The following is a 17,810-nucleotide window of genomic DNA, read 5'->3' on the forward strand; positions in this document are numbered from 1 at the left end:
TACACGGAATCTTGTGGTGAGGCTGTTGCCCAGAAACAACTTGCCTTCGTCTCCTGGAAAGCAAATCCAACGGAAGGAAATCTCATTTCCTTTCACAAAGCCCGAAACAAGTGTGTGTCCACCCTCAGGAGAGCCAGGAAACAATATCTCTCCGTTCTCAAGACCGAACTGTCTTATCTGTCTCCCTCTTCCAAATCCTGGTGGCGTCTGGTCAAATCCGTTTCTGGTGTTTGTTCCCCCTCCATCCCCTCCCTTACCTCAAACGGCTACACAGCTGACTCCGCACGTGAAAAAGCTGAATGCCTCAACTCTGTGTTTGCCTCTAAATCTTGTGTCCCAAACCCATCCCTCTCTGTACCCACCATAGCCAGTCGTACCCTGCTGCTCCTGGACTCCGTGTCCTTTCCTCCTGACAAGGTGGAAAAGTTTCTGTCAACCCTCGACTCTGATTCTGCAACTGGACCCGACGGCATCAGCCCACGGGTCCTAAAATCCTGCTCTGCTGCTCTATCTCACCCTCTCTCTGTTCTCTTCACCCTCTCTTTTGCTCAAGGTCAACTGCCATCTGCTTGGAAATCAGCCAACATCACCGCTTTGCACAAAAAAGGTGCAAAAACAGATCCTAGCAACTACAGACCAATCAGCCTTCTCCCAATTATCAGCAAAGTCATGGAATCCATCATTGCTTCGGATATGAAATCTTTCCTCTTCTCCAATGGCTTGATCTCTGATCATCAATTTGGTTTCAGACCAGGTCACTCTACTCTGGACATGCTGCTTCTGCTGTCTCAACAATGGATGGAGGTCCTCAATGCCAAACAGGAAATTAGAGCTGTCTCCCTCGACATATCACGTGCCTTCGACACGGTCTGGCACCCCGCTCTGCTCACCAAACTCTCCTCCTTTGGTATCCATGGAAATCTCCACGCATGGCTGGCGGACTTCCTCTCTAGTCGTCGTCAACGTGTGGCCCTGAATGGGTTTCTCTCATCTCCTCTTCCTGTTCAGGCTGGAGTTCCCCAAGGCAGTGTTCTGGGCCCCGTGCTTTTTCTGGTCTTCATCAATGATCTCTCTGACTCTCTCGAAAATCCTCTCTATCTCTTTGCTGATGACTCCACTCTCTGCCGCTCCATTCATCTTCCCTCAGATCGGCAGTCTGCTGCCTCCTCACTCTCTGAAGACCTGGACAAAATCACAGACTGGTCAAACAAGTGGAACATGTCTTTCAATCCTGACAAATCTCACACTCTTACTATGTCTCTCCGAAAAGATCGACTGGACAACCCTCCCATCTACTTTCTCAACAATCCTCTCCAAGAAGTTCTGTCGCTCAAGATTTTGGGTCTCACTATCTGCCATGATCTTTCTTGGGAAAACCACATTTCCAAGCTGGCCTCCAAAGCCAGTCGCCGACTGGGCATCCTCCGTCGTGCGAAGTCCTTCCTCGGCACACCTGAGCTCCTCACCACATACAAGGCTTTCATCCGCAGCTCAATGGAATACTGTTCTCCCCTATGGGCCGGTGCTCCTGCCTCACACCTAGCTCGGCTTCACGCTGTTGAAACCAAAGCTTTCAGAATTATTGGAATCTCCCGCGATGAAGCTATCTCTGAGGGCCTTTCACTCACTCACCGCAGGCAGGTAGGTGGTCTTTCTGTCTTCTACCGACTCCTCTCCGGCCTTGCACCCCCAGCTCTCTCTGTGCTCTGTCCCCCAAATATTCCTACAGGTCGCACAAGATCTGCCAGCAACCCTCTGATGGTTAAACTGCCGAAATCTCGGCTCTCTGCTCACCTTCACTCTTTCATTCCTCTTTTCTCCCGCCTCTGGAACAAACTCCCTCACTCCCTTCAATCCCACTCCTCCCTCCAGGTCTTTAAAACAGCTGTTCACCACCATCTCTTATCTTCCCCCATCCAAAACCTTGATCTTTTCTACCCCCGCTAATTCACCCCAGATCCACCTTGTTTGAAATTCCAACTTCTTTCCTGGAAGTCCTGGCAGTGTCCATATGTTTTATACCTCTCCCACCGCCCCCTTCCCATGCCCCCCCCCCCCCCCAAAGCCCTCGCCCTCTCTCAGATCTCTCGATGTCTCCATGTCTCTCGGTCCCTGCTCTCAAATGTTGTGTTTGTGTCCTTCCCCCTCTCTCCCCATCTTGTCTACCGCTCCCGATGTTATATGTTTTATGTGTCGGTTTGTCTTTCTGTGTGATTAATGTTCGCTCTTTCACGAGCCTCGATCTTGTATACAAAAAAAAAAAAAAAAAATAAAAAACCCTCTACCTAACACTTACACTACCCGCCCCGGGTATTCGTGATGGGGGTCCACTCTTCCCCCATTCACACCTTCGCACCATCCACTCCACTCCATTGTTTCCATCCTACTCACTCCACGACCATCCATTCCAATACTCCATATATTCCACACTCCATGTCTTCCACACAACCATTCTCCATACCTGTTGTTGCACACCTGTGCACTCATACCTGGTGCCACCTGCACCCTCCTTTCTTCCTGGACCATTTGGTCATCACAATACACAATCACCACTACTATCACTCAAACACTGCTCCACACACCTGTTCAGTTGCACACCTGTGCAATCACACCTGTTCCATTTTTCAAACACATGGCATCATCTCAGCTAACTACTCCCCTCTGAAACTTGCGCTTCCCAGTCGTCCCTTTAAACTATTGCGCTCCCTCGTCATTATCATCCACGCTAATCTACCTGCGTCCCCACTACAGGTATCCTTGTCACTAACTAACCTTAACGTTACCTAATGTCATCTTCTAGGGCCCTACACACAATATCCTAACCCACCCGGGCTAGTTTTCACTGCCATCAACCCCATAAACTAGTGCTCTTTTGCCCCCCGTCTGTGAGGGATGGTGGATTTGCCATCCCACCACATCGGGGGTCTCTCACTATAAATTTTGTTCGTCCAAATTCAATAAATCAAAAATTTGCCAATCACTCTACCATCATCAAATTTTGCTTTTTTTTCTAATTTCGGGGCCAAAACACTACCCTCATCACCCGTCTACTTATTAGATCCTCTCGGTGCGCCAATTCACGTCTACAGCCCGGCTTCGTACAGCCGAGCAATGAACGCGGGTTCTTTGGTGCCGGCGGCTGGATGCGTCCGGCACTCGGTGCAGGGACGGGGGCTTACCCGTGCCGAGATCCCACGCACCACCTCGGCGTGGAGCCATCCAATGTCCCGATCTCGACCTGCCGGCACGTCTCAACAAAAGGTGGTCGCCATGACGACCCTTCCTATCGGGCTGCCCGCTCCGCTTAATGGAGCACGGACGCGGCCGTTCAAAGCGCGGCCCGGCGTGGATCGCGTACGGCGGTTCTTTCGAAACCGCCGTGGTTCGGATCCCCGCTGGTCCTCGCGGCATGCTAAGCTGCCCGACGCGCACCGAGGGCCCGATTCGGCTACAAGTCGTTCTAACCTCTAACCCGGTTACCGTCGATGCCTCACCTGCATGCTTACACGCATACGCTACCCCTTTCTTGCTCATACCTCCAGCTGTTCCCATGCTCCTCGTACCTTCCCTTACACACCTCGGTACACTCATTCCGCTCACAGACTTGGTCACACACCTGACCACCGAACACCTTGGCACACATTCGTCGCTCGCACACCTCACCAACACACTTCTTCGCGCCCCCTCCTCGGTCACCTCCTCTGTGACCATCACAGGTGTGCTTTCACCCGCACACCCAACCACGTGCCTCACGACCAACTCAAGTGTGCATTCCCACACACGCTCTACCATTCCAGGTGTGCATCCTTCCATTCCAGGTGTACATCCTCGCTCACCTGTCACAACCAACTCACGCTCCGTGCCACTCTCACTACTCTCACCTCCATTCTTGACAGCGCACTCACCCTTACTCTCGACAGCACACCCTTTCCTCATGCACCCGTCCGTTACACACCTTTCTCGTGCACACTCTTGCGCACACTCTCCCGTTACATCCTCTGTAACGCTCACCACAGGCGTGCATTCCCCCTTACTCTTGACAGCGCACTCTTTCCTCATGCACCTGTCCGTTACACATCTTTCTCGCGCATCCTCTTGCGCACACTTTTTCGTTACTTCCTCCGTAACACTCCCCACACCGCGCTTCCATGTACCCCCTCGCACACGCGCTACGACAGACTCACTCTCGACAGCACACTCACTCCTTGGCGTGCACTTTTTCCTCACACACCCCATGGTCGGACATTCTCGCACACCTCACCTGTCACACACTTCACCAACGGCCTCTCACGAACACCCGGATCCATAGCAACCCCCAAGCCGACTGAAGCTTTCCTCACATCATATACATTGCCGAATATTTCGCCACTCACCTTGGCACCTCGTCTCCGCACCTCTTTTGCCACCTGCAAACTCTTTATTTGGTTAGTAAGCAGCACATCACGATTCGAGCACAGACCTTGTACCAATTCTATTACTTCCTCCTTTATCTCCCTCTTAGTTTCTGTCCGTCCCTTCTTAATTTCACTCACCTCTTCTTCCACTTCCTCTAATTTTTGCTTCACCTCTTTTATTTCCCGGTGCGTCTCCTCAAGTTCGTCCTCTAAGGCTACCGTGACCGTCTCTATGTGCATCCTCACCTGCCGGTCCTTTGTCTCCATTACTTCTGTCACCTCATCCAACCTCATTGTCAGTCCCTCACGTACCATCTGACATTGCCTCTGTGTCGCTATCAAGTCATTTTTAATTTTTTTTTGTGTCGCCTTTAACCCTCCTAGTACCGCAGTGTTCTTTTGAACCTGCTCCACTAGTTCTTTTTGTCCCTCCGTCAGCTGTTCCACCTCCTCCGTCAGATCTTCTATTCCCCCTTGTAACTTTGCCGTCCCATTTCTCACCTCTTTCTCCATACGCTTCTCACCTCGCTTTACCTCCTCGCGTAGCCCCGAGACCTCCTCACTTACACCTCGTCGTATCTCCTCTTTCATCTCCTCCATCTCTTTTGTAGATGCCACCCTCATCTGTCCCAATTCATCCCTCTGAGCATCCAATTTGGTTTCTACCCCGATTATTACCTCCTCTATCTGCTCTCCCATTTGTTTAATTTCTCGGGCGGATTGCTCCCCTATCTCCCGCAATTTGTCTTCCATCCTATTTTCTAACCCCATTAACCCATTTTTCATCCCCTCTATCTGATTGTCTAACCCCTCAAATTTCTTGTCTAATTCCCCGATTTGATTTCCTAGTCGCTCCCCCATTCTGTTTTCCATTTTCTCACTATCAGCCCTCCTTCTGTCTTCCATTTCCTCACTATCAGCCCTCCTTCTGTCTTCCATTTCCTCCATTTCCCTGGCTCTTTTTTCGTTGTCGCACTTCGACTCTGCCATGTATTCGCTAAACCGTGCCATGAACTGCTGCATGTCAAACGGCTGCATGTTAAAGCCCGCTGATACAGCGGGCTCGGCTACCGCGCGCTCGTGCGAGGCGCCTTTTTGCGCGCCTGAACCCTCGTGCGCGAGAGCGCCATTTTGTGCGTCTGATACCCCCTCAACCGCCTCCTCATTGCTCCCCTCCATTTGATCCTGGGTTACTCCTAACCCCTCCTCTAGCTCACCCACCGGCATTCGATCGCCTTGACCAGCCATGGCGCGATTTCAAAATTCGGGTTTTATTTCTTTAAAACACAATTTTTCAGCAGCTCGTAATTTTGAGCGCGTTAAGCGCGCTTCGGGTCCAATCCCACTTCCCGACACCAATTGTTACTGTAATAACACAATTGGTGTCCAAAATTTGGGCTAAATAAATTTAGTCCCAGGTCCGAATCCCAACTCCTGACACCAATTGTTACTGATCGCGGTTTAGATGTTGTTTGCCGAGCGAAGGCTCCGCGACCGAACAGTTACTCCCCGATTAGAACCCGATTTCACCCAAACGTTGGCCGGATCGCACCGTGGCTGCTCAATGAGGGAAAAGACTAAAACGACGAATGCAAAGAGGAAGACGAAGGCAAAGAAAGGTTTGGAAATACTACTGAATTTATTTACTATTTACACACATAAGCAAAAAGCAAGCAGTCACGTTTATTTACAACACATAAGACGCAGGTGACACAGTGCAAATACTAGCTTATACAGACTTAATTAACCCAGGGACAAGACACACAGAACAAACTCACGTACACAAGAAGAGTGGAGGAAAGGAATGAATGCTGGAAGGAGGAATGGGAAGGTTCAGCTGGGGCAGATGGTTCAGGCTTGATCCCGCACGGGACGTCGGCTGGACCTCGACGGCCACCGCTGCCACCGCTATCTGGTCCCCGCGGGGTAACGGGTTGAAGCTGCCTGGTGGAGTCAACGCTGCTTGTGGAGCCAAAGCTGCTTCTCTGGCTCACCTCAGGGCGCGTCTGCCGTCTCTGGCGCAACTGCTGGTGATTGACCTTGAACCTTCTCTCACTTGGCCCTGGCGTCTCCTCACCACCGACAACTCAACGCAACCAACGCAACCACTGACCACTCAACGCCACCACTTCTCACCACCGACTTCTTACCGCAACCAACGCAACCACTGACCCTCCACTGACGACCAACTCACGACCCCCTCACTTGCTTCTTGCGTGCGCGCCTTTATCACGCCTCCGGCGATTAAGCCGCCGGCCTTCAGGACACGCCCATCGGTGTGCTCACCCCGGCCATGGTTGGTCGCGCGACCCTCTGGCTCCGCCCTTGATGATGACGGGCGGGCACGCCTTTCTTCCCCGACCCTGCCTCGTGGCCAATGGCGGCTTTGGAGGGGATGTAATTGCCAAATTGAGGCTTGGCCATTACGAAAGGGGAAATGGAGGTTTTTGGGAATGGGAATGAAGGGAATCTATCTCTTTCACTTGGTGCAATGGAGTGTCATGTTAATGGAAGACAAGGCCTTACCCTAAAACACATAATAAGGATATAAACTACTGAACAAGGGTCTTATAGTGTCCTTCAATGTGGTGTTTCATGGAATTAACTACCGGGACGCCCTTTTTACCTTTACACAACTCTGGAGGCAGGAGGGGCCATATTCAAACAATGTTACACAACAATTTACCACAATACAACACAATTTAAAAAATGCAATCCTCATATCCGCAACTATATATATATATATACTGTATATACTGTATATACTGTATATATATGTAACGTACTTGCGAGGTATGGGAGGTGAAAGACAATGCAGAAAGGGATAATGCCAAACCACAAACGAATAAATTACACATTCCTGTGCCACCTTCAGTCAAACGTCAGGCATTGAATGCTTTCTGCAGCTGAACCGTTCTGTACGTGGTCAATGGCAAAACTGCAAATGCCGAATCCGCGAATGTCACGGATGGAAACCCTCACATCATTTCCTCATTCTCCTTTGAACTCAATCTCTCTGTCTTTTCATTCCAAACAGCATAATTCCAATTACAAATTAATACTATACCATTCATATAACAAAATACAATGTTAGAAACACTCTTGAGGTAAACTAATATCAACACTGTTCTAACGTGATAACCAATACAGACGAATCTGCTGGCGAGCAAGGGCGGATACATAACACCTCATACAAATAGAAACTCAAAATCATAATTGTATTGAGATATCGAACCAGCAAATGTTTCTGCCGAAGCTGTGACTGTATTTACTTCCAGAACGGAAGCAGTTTCGTACAGATCAAAACTCAAAATCATAATTGTATTGAGGAACTTATGAAACCTCACACCCACCTTAGGACACCCGCTGGGACCCCAAAATGTTCCACAAAAAGTTTGGTGGGAATAGTTTGGGGACAGATGGACGGACAGACACACCTGCTTTACAATATAGATACACACATACGCAAGCCTGAATGTTCCTTGTACACTTCCAACTCCCTGGCCTAATCTTCCTGAAATTTGCTGTGCAGCATTATTTTTTACATGTGAAACGTCAAGGTCACAATAAAAACTTTGAATTAATAAACACTTTTTTTTTCTTTTTTTTTGTACACAAGATCGAGGCTCGTGAAAGAGCTAACATTAATCACACAAAAAGTCAAACCGACACATAAAACACAAAATAAGGGGAGCGGTAGACAAGATGGGGAGAGAGGGGGAAGGACACAAACACAACATTTGAGAGCAGGGACATCGAGAGAACTGTGGGAGAGAGGGGGCTTGGGGGGGGAGGTGGGAGAGGTATAAAACGTATGGACACTGCAAGGACTTCCAGGAAAGAAGTTTGAATTTCAAAAATGTGGATCTGGGGTGAATTAGCGGGGGGTAGAAAAGATCAAGGTTTTGGATGGGGGAAGATAAGAGATGGTGGTGAACAGCTGTTTTAAAGACCTGGAGGGAGGAGTGGGATTGAAGGGAGTGGGGGAGTTTGTTCCAGAGGTGGGAGAAAAGGGGAATGAAAGAGTGAAGGTGAGCAGAGAGCCTAGATTTTGGCAGTTTAACCATAAGAGGGTTGCAGGCAGATCTTGTGCGACCTGTAGGAATATTTGGGGGACAGAGCACAGAGAGAGCTGGGGGAGCAAGGCCGGAGAGGTGTCTGTAGAAGACACAAAGACCACCAACCTGTCTGCGGTGAGTGAGTGAAAGGCCCTCGGAGTTAGCTTCATCCCAGGAGATTCCAATGATTCTGAAAGCTATGGTTTCAACAGCGTGAAGCCGAGCTAGGTGTGAGGCAGGAGCACCGGCCCAGAGGGGGGAACAGTATGCCATTGAGTTGCGGATGAAAGCTTTGTATGTGGTGAGGAGCTCATGGAAAACGTTGATGTAAAATTGATGATGCTCATGTAAATGAGTTGATGCTCATTTATATTGATGTAAAAACATGAAAAAACGGTGTGTCCAGTGATCTCATGTTGTCTCACGGCCGAACAGGCATGCACAGTCCAAGCTCTGCCCCTCTCCTGGGCGAGGTGGCAGTCTAAGCTCCGCCCCTCTCCTGACAGTTGGATGATCACGAGTAGAATATCATAGAAAGACCAGTTAATTTGGGGATTGGCATTTACAAAAATGTTCAAATAAATAACTTTGTGTTGAACGTTTATTTTATTTTTTCCTCACTGATACCCTCTCACAAATATTTCCCCCCGGAATTAATTGTTAGCAATGTTTTTTTTTGTAGTTGACAAATCTTCTAAATGTTTATCTTAGAAACAAAGTGAGGGATTTGAGACTGGCAGTCGGAGTGCTCCGACTCCGAAGTCTTCTTCAATATGCCGTCATTCGGACTAGTGGTTTGGTGTAGTGGGGTAAAGCGTGTGTGGTTGATTGTAGGATTGCTGGTTGGAATCCCCTTCTCTTACCAACCTTGGTGGCATAATAATTCGAGGGTCAGTTCTGAGTCTGGGAGGTTGGTGGTTCGAACGCCGGCCAAGTCATACTAAAGACCTTTAAAATGGAACATGTTCCTGCCGCGGCGGTATCAGTCAGCCAACCGTTTTGCTTGGCCCTCAGCATTCAAAAAGGACAGAGCACAGGCAAACAACCAAAGGTTGGCAATAATAGCACAGGTTTTGATTGGCTTCATGGCCTCCTCTTGCGTTGAAGTTCCTTGTCAAGGAACACATATGTATTGGCATTCTGTTGATCATGAAATAACACCGTGAAACGAATATGCTTTGCATTCTCATGAACAAAATCCCACCAGCATGGTTTCCTTGCCTGCTTGGATTATACGGAGTCGAGATGTTGCCCGAGTCAATTTACTGTGTCGTCCTTGCTTTGTTTTTTTTTAGATCTTGCACAGCACTGTGCTGGAGTTTGTACCACGTCTGGAGGATGCAGAAAATTTGCAGCAGCTGATTGATATACACGAACAATATGTGCGGTGCACGCATGAACGCTGCTTGCTGCATGAGCAGGTAACGCTTCAAACATAGATCGGCGAATTGAGTTGGTGTTATCGAAATGGAAAGATAACATTGCTGTACTTTTTTTTGTCAGTGTTTTGCTCTCATGTAGATATTCCCATGAGAGTTGCTATAAAGGCGGTGTGTGTTTGATTGTACTCTTAGGCCAGCATTATGCGCGAGGCCATCATGAAGGTTCTGGACCTGGCACTGCAGTTCGCCGTGCGCTGGCAGGCGGGGCTGTCTACTGTTCGGTACGCCATTGCCTATCACAATATCAGCTGTATCTGTACTTTTTGAAGTAATTCCCAGTGGGTATGAAAAGTGTGCAATCATTTGTACATGTCAGATAATAATGACCAGATGACAGACACAGCGTTTCAGTTACTGATGAGAATTCTTATCGATATTTGGGAACGTACCCTGCATGCCCCTTTAAGCCATTAATGCTCATTTGGTGGGTTTTTTTTTTTCATGTGGGAGTTCTGGATTTTTTTTTTTTTTTTTTTTTTTGTATACAAGATCGAGGCTCGTGAAAGAGCGAACATTAATCACACAGAAAGACAAACCGACACATAAAACATATAACATCGGGAGCGGTAGACAAGATGGGGAGAGAGGGGGTAGGACACAAACACAACATTTGAGAGCAGGGACCGAGAGACATGGAGACATCGAGAGATCTGAGAGAGGGCGAGGGCTTTGGGGGGGGGGGGGGGCATGGGAAGGGGGGGTGGGAGAGGTATAAAACATATGGACACTGCCAGGACTTCCAGGAAAGAAGTTGGAATATCAAACAAGGTGGATCTTGGGTGAATTAGTGGGGGTAGAAAAGATCAAGGTTTTGGATAAAAAAAAAAATTTTTAAACCACCTTTATAGCCCATTTTTCCCCGCAAAGCGGGGGGTTGGCCTTTTTCGGGAACCGTGGTTGTTGTTGTTTTTTGGTTCCCTTTTTGAAGCAATGTTTGACGGCCGGATGCCCTTCCTGACACCAACCCTTTTTGCCGCCTTTAACGACAAACAGGGAATTACCAGTGAACTGGTACTCAATTTGCCGACCTCAGAAGGATGACAGGCTGAGTCAACCCCCCCTGGCGTTAATTCAGCGATCGACCGGGATTCGAACCCAGGATCCTAGGATCCGAAGCCGGCACCCTAGCCGCTAGCCCAACACCAGGGTTTTGGATGGGGGAAGATAAGAGATGGTGGTGAACAGCTGTTTTAAAGACCTGGAGGGAGGAGTGGGATTGAAGGGAGTGAGGGAGTTTGTTCCAGAGGCGGGAGAAAAGAGGAATGAAAGAGTGAAGGTGAGCAGAGATCCGAGATTTCGGCAGTTTAACCATCAGAGGGTTGCTGGCAGATCTTGTGCGACCTGTAGGAATATTTGGGGGACAGAGCACAGAGAGAGCTGGCGGTGCAAGGCCGGAGAGGAGTCGGTAGAAGACAGAAAGACCACCTACCTGCCTGCGGTGAGTGAGTGAAAGGCCCTCAGAGATAGCTTCATTGCGGGAGATTCCAATAATTCTGAAAGCTTTGGTTTCAACAGCGTGAAGCCGAGCTAGGTGTGAGGCAGGAGCACCGGCCCATAGGGGAGAACAGTATTCCATTGAGCTGCGGATGAAAGCCTTGTATGTGTTGAGGAGCTCAGGTGTGCCGAGGAAGGACTTCGCACGACGGAGGATGCCCAGTCGGCGACTGGCTTTGGAGGCCAGATTTGAAATGTGGTTTTCCCAGGAAAGATCATGGCAGATAGTGAGACCCAAAAGCTTGAGCGACAGAACTTCTTGGAGAGGATTGTTGAGAAAGTAGATGGGAGGGTTGTCCAGTCGATCTTTTCGGAGAGACATAGTAAGAGTGTTAGATTTGTCAGGATTGAAAGACATGTTCCACTTGTTTGACCAGTCTGTGATTTTGTCCAAGTCTTCAGAGAGTGAGGAGGCTGCAGACTGCCGATCTGAGGGAAGAGGAATGGAGCGCCAAAGTTGGAGATGTTGCCAAAGTTGGATGTTGGAGATGCCAAAGTCTTGTTAAAGATCATTGCTTAATTCAGTTGTGTTACATGGTAGTAAGAGGGAGACACACGGTGCGAGAAATTGTGGAGAATGTCACTTACAACCTATCATACATTGCTATCGGATCCAAAGGTAGGCGCCAAAGCATAAAGGTGGGTTTTCGCGGGACACGCGAACGGTTCGCGAAGGATACGAATGTCGAAAAAATGGCAAAGTCCAACATTCGTATTTTAGGCTCCAAAAGTTCGCCAAACATGCGCGGGGGTTCGGAAGCGTCGTCAATTGTTCGGCAGGAGTCGTTTTTTGTTCGGCGGGTATTTCAAAAATGTTTGAAATACCCGCCGAACAAAAAACGACTCCTGCGAACAATTGACGACGCTTCCGAACCCCCGCGCATGTTTGGCGAACTTTTGGAGCCTAAAATACGAATGTTGGACTTTGCCATATTTTCGACATTCGCATCGTTCGCGAACCATTCGCGTGTCCCGTGAAAACCCACCTTTAGACATTGCATCAAACAGAAAAAGGGCAATAGTAACAGAGTTGCACTGCAACTTGGTTGTGTGATTTTCAACCACACCTGAAGTTGCTGTATGGTCAAAATGGAACTATGAACCAAAATGTATTACCGTATTTGAGTTATATAATGATTTGTACTGTAGATTTATGTTGCATCAAATTCATACACAAACTAGATGGTATTCATAGAATACTTACCCTGCGCAGTCAACTTGTTGCGAGCCAACTCTTCTGTTTTTGAACATTTTTTTTCGTTGATCCAATATGGCTGCAAGACCACGTGAGCAATGACATCATAAATTTATATTCTCTAATATAATTGTTGCATAGATCGCGCCCAATACATTTCAAACTGATCAGACTAAGCGTTGTCTGTCGAATTATGATGTCATAATTCTGGCACCAATGACGTCTTCGTTAACACCTATTCCCCCCCATATGGGGTTCTTTACAATAAGCCACGTTTCAATTTTTTCCATGCAGCGGCTTTGGAGAAATAGAGGTGCAACATCGGTTTTTCCAAGATGGCGCCTGTACCACATGACATATGACGTCATGATTATCATTAAAATATTCTAAAGGAGGAGGTGCTCCTCTGGTGAAAATTTCGTGTCCATCAGACCAACAGTTGCTTAATTTTTTTAAATAATGATCAGATGGATAAGTGTTGTATTTGTCGAATTATGATGTCATAATGAAGGCACCGATGACATCATTAACATATCTTATTCCCCATGGGGAGTAGTTGGCAATGAGCCAGGTCTCAATTTTTTCCATGGAGTGGTTTCAGAGATATAGAGGTACGAAGTTTTTACAAGATGGTGCCTGTACCACGTGACCTATGACGTCATAATAATCATTAAAATATTCTACAGGAGGTGGCCCTCCTATGGTGAAAATTTCATGTCAATCGGACCAACGGTTGTTGAGAAAATGATTTTTTTAAAATGCAGACACTGCACACGGCACACGTATGCACAATGAATGCTTAACCCCGCTTTTCGCTTCACGAGCGCAGGGTAACTAGAACGGCTCTCGGTCGAGAGCATACCATACCTCCGCCAGGCTAAACAGTTTTTGTATTGTATGCCTCTGATCGGCCGGATCTGGATACAGTCCGGAACCAAAATCTAATCGGCTTGTTCTTGTCGTCTAAACAACTCATCCACTTAGTTTTGTCATTTGTCCACAGCTTTTTGAAATACCATGCTATTTATCGTTTTTGGCCCCATCTCTCAATGGTGAATAATCACTTGGAAATTTTTAAAAATTCTCATATCCTGATCTGGATTGGGATCTTCACCGAAATCTAATCAAGCTGTCCTTGTCACACACAAACTATACACAAAGTTTCATCCGAATATGATCAGACACAAAGTTTCAGCAGATCAGCAGGCAGCAGCCTCTTCACTCTCTGCAGACCTGGACAATATCACAAAATGGTCAAACAAGTGGAACATGTCTTTCAATCCTGACAAATCTCACACTCTCACTTTGTCTCTCTGAAAAGACCGTCTGGACAACCCTCCCATCTACTTTCTGAACAATCCTCTTGAAGAACTTCTGTCATTCAAGCTTTTGGGTCTCAATATCTGCCATGATCTTTCCTGGGAAAACCACATTTCCAAGCTGGTCTCCAAAGCCAGTCCCTGACTGGTCATCCTCCATCATGCGAAGTCCTTTCTGGGCACTTCTGAGCTCCTCACCACATACAAAGCTTTCATCCGCAGCTCTATGGAATACTGCTCTCCCCTCTGGTCTGGTGCTCCTGCCTCACACCTAGCTCAGCTTCGCGCGGTTGAAACCAAAGCATTCAGGATCATTGGAATCTCCCGCGATGAAGCTGATTCTGAGGGCCTTTCTCTCTCTCTTTCACCGCAGGCAGGTTGGTGGTCTTTCTGTGTTATACCTACTCCTCTCCGGCCTTGCTCCTCCTGCTATGTCTGTGCTCTGTCCCCCAAATATTCCTGCAGGACACAAGATCTGCCAGCAACCCTCTTCTGGTGAAACTGCCAAAATCAAGACTCTCAGCTCACCTTCACTCCTTCATTCCCTTTTTACTTTATTCTTTCTTCTTTCTTCTTCTTCTTACTTTCTTTCATTTCTTTCACTTCATTCCTCTTTTCTCCCACCTCTGAAACAAACTCCCTCACTCTCTTCAATCCCTCTCCTCCCTCCAGGTCTTGTTCACCACCATCTCTTATCTTTCCCCATCCAAAACCTTGATCTTTTCTACCCCCGTTAAAACGCCCCAAACCCGCCTCTTTGAATCCCCAGCTTCTTTACTGTGGTTCCAGAAGTGTTCATTTGCTTTATACCGTGTACCCCTCTCTCCTCCCCCAGCCCTCCCCCTTCCACAGATCTACCGACGTCCCTGTTCTCTTCTGTTGCACTTGTGTGCTTCCCTCTCTCCCCCTCTTGTCTCCCGCTCCCTTCATTGCATGTTTTGTGTGTCTGTGCATGTTTTCATGTTCAATGTGTTCGCTCTTACACGAGCCTCGATTCTGTATTTTTTTTTTTAAATGGGGGAAAAAAATTCTGACATTTTATAATTAGTTGTTTTATTGTTTCTTTATTTGGGGGGGGGGGGGGGGAACTCCCCTCTAGTTCTTCTTCCTATAACCAAGAACAAATTGTGTGAGCTCATCCCATATTGTGCATGATGTAGGGGAACTGGAATGCATCTGGATTTCCCCTATAGCATCCTTGTTTTGGCCAATGATGTAAAGTGCCAGTGTACCAATATAACCTTTTGTACATTGCACAGTGTTGGTTGATACTCAGAATTTTAACCTCCCATCGTACTTGCATTTGTGTCACTGCCACGACAGAGTGGAGGTCATCACCAGGGTAGAGAAAGACGTCCGAAACTTTCTGTCCTTCCTTCTGACCCTCCTCGGCAAGGCTACGTCTCGTGGCTCCTTCCCACACCGTCAGTACTTCTCCCTTACGGCATATCCATCTTATTCTACTGTGGCTCTGAATTATATGAAATTGTTTTTGTTTCCTTGTTGCATAATACAGGGTTTGCTCCATAACTTGAATCGAATATGCTTAATTCAGGTTAAACTTCGAGAAATGATTAATGAGTGTGGTCATTTTGGTTGTTATGTAAAATTTCTCCATTTGTGCTTTAAAACAATTAATATTAGTCACTTATATTTTTATTAATGTAGGTGAAATCTTAATTGGCTCAGGTTTGTGTAGATTATAAACACTAGCAACGGTACCCGCCCGAAGAGCGGGGCTTCAATTGGGAGGCGCAAATGATTATTTAAACGATTTATATAAACATCCGTTAAATATCACACGCAAATCATCAAAATCTAAACAGTATTTTTAGAATTTCAATTTAAAAAACCACATCACTGTTCATATCGGTAAATATTATTCCATCGTGTTTCAAATCGTGATATCAACTGTACGCTTTTCTTTAGGAAAAAAATGGAATGATTTTGTACCTCTTCTTCAGCTTAGAATTTCAGGATAGACGACATTGCTGATAAAAGTTCCTTTTGTCTCTTTGAAGTTCTTGGCAAACAGTTTTATATTGCAACGGATTTGGGAAACCCTGCACTTGGTGTAATTATTGTAAATATCACCCTCTGTAAATAGTAATTCTTTGTAAATACCTCCATTTGTGTAAAGGTCAAAGGTCGTCCCCTTAGCTAGTCCATGTACAAGCACGTAGCCAATCATAGAACCTCTCTATAGTTATTTCTTTATTCTATGTGAGTTTAAGGCTCTGTTTCCCATTAATTGACTCTGCATTGCACCAAATGAAATAAGATAGGTCCCCTTCAAGGATTGCATTTCCCAGCCAAACTCTCCCTCTCTGTGCAAAACCGCTTGACAAGCGTGGGGTGCGCGCCCTCTCAACTGGCCCTGGTTTGGAAGCGGCGTTCGCCGCTATTGTGAATATGTGCTCCGTGCTCTGTTTGGACAAGAAGGGCGGGGTCGCCGAGAAGAGACAAGCCCATGGCGCGCCACAGGGGCGGGACTGTTCAGCTCCATGCCCAAGTAAGGCTACAAGCCCGTGGCTCGCCACGGGGGGGGGGGGGGGGGGGGGGGGCTGTTCAGCTCCATACCCAAATAAGGTAACAAGACCGTGGCATTGCCATATAAGGCCACGAAACAGAGCACGGGGGCGGGACCCAAACGGCCGAGGGCATGTCACACCCCCACTTGAGATATGCGTGCGACAATCGCGAAAAGAGGGTACATGCTACTGGGCTGGTACGAAAAGAGGGTAAATGCTACTGGGCTGGTACGAAAAGAGAGTACATGCTACTGGGCTGGTACGAGAAGCTGGTACGTGCTGCTGAACTGGTACGAGAGCTGGGTGCGTGCTGCTGAGCTGGGTTCGAGGTACTGGAGAGGAGAATCCCAGTGTTACCGACAGAGAGAGAGAGAGAGTCGTGGGTCGGCACGGAACCTCGCCAGATGAACGAACCTCCTGCCATTCCTGTCATCATCCCCGTGTAAGTCTGACTGTCGTCTGTCTGTCTGTGTTGTCTGGGTTATAAGTTAAGCCTGTATAGATAAGCTAGAAATTGCTCTGTGTCCTTCTGCTCCTTCCATTTTCTGTATATTACTTTGATTGCTTTTCTTCCTTTAGTCTTGTGTAAATAATAATAAATCCTGTTATTTCCTACCTTCGTCTTCTTCTTCATGCTCGTCCGATCGTCTTTGTGATTTCCCCATTGAGTACCTGTGGTGCGATTTGGCCAACGCTCAGAATCGGGTTTAGTCTTTGTTAATGGCTCGAACGTCGTGTTGCTAAAACCGCTCGGCAACGAGAACATCTAAAACCGGGGTTCGAGCGGTACTTGTCTCCCTGTTCTGCAGAGGGACGGATAAAGGTATTCGGGATAAACCCTGGACCCATAACCCTGATCCGTTCCATCCCGCGGGAGAGCGTTACAAGTACCAGGAGCGTAGACGGTCAGCTTAACAAGACAAGGGGCTAACCACCTCTTGCTAAGGGGGAGAGCCGTACTCCGTATCCGTAACAATATTGTCGCTGCTGCCAATGCGATGCCATGGCATTATTCATTCCATTCATTCATTCATTTAATGATCATTAAGAAATATTCTTACGCTCATTAAACGTCCATTAAACATTAAACGTTCATTAAACGATTACGATAACAAAAACGAAAAACATTATGAAATTACGTTCACACCGTCATATCAAACACTACCGTGAACACAAACATCGTCACAACATCGTCACAAACGTTACGTTACGTAATTCAAACCGTGAACACGTCGAATATTGGAGAGCCCATTGCCCAAACGCTTTGTTTTCTCTAGTACGTTTTGTTGTGGAAAACCATTCAGGTCCGCACAACTTTTAGTCCAACGGTTTGGTTTAATTGCATTTAGATCATCACATCATTCCTGTAAGTAGAAA

The 17,810-nt window shown here is 47.3% G+C and overlaps 1 protein-coding gene across 1 annotated transcript in view; it reads left to right on the forward strand.

The window, feature by feature from the left end:
- TUBGCP5 (tubulin gamma complex component 5) overlaps positions 1-17,810 on the forward strand; it is a 78,314-nt gene that overhangs the window by 50,010 nt on the left and 10,494 nt on the right. The window contains exons 22-24 of the mRNA XM_078768592.1: positions 9,748-9,873; positions 10,027-10,115; positions 15,226-15,326. Of these exons, the coding sequence (XP_078624718.1) occupies positions 9,748-9,873; positions 10,027-10,115; positions 15,226-15,326 (316 nt within the window). The remainder of the gene's footprint in view (positions 1-9,747; positions 9,874-10,026; positions 10,116-15,225; positions 15,327-17,810) is intronic.

This window comes from Myxine glutinosa, chromosome 14, assembly GCF_964187855.1.
Source record: "Myxine glutinosa chromosome 14, kmMyxGlut1.1, whole genome shotgun sequence".
Taxonomy (NCBI): domain Eukaryota; kingdom Metazoa; phylum Chordata; class Myxini; order Myxiniformes; family Myxinidae; genus Myxine; species Myxine glutinosa.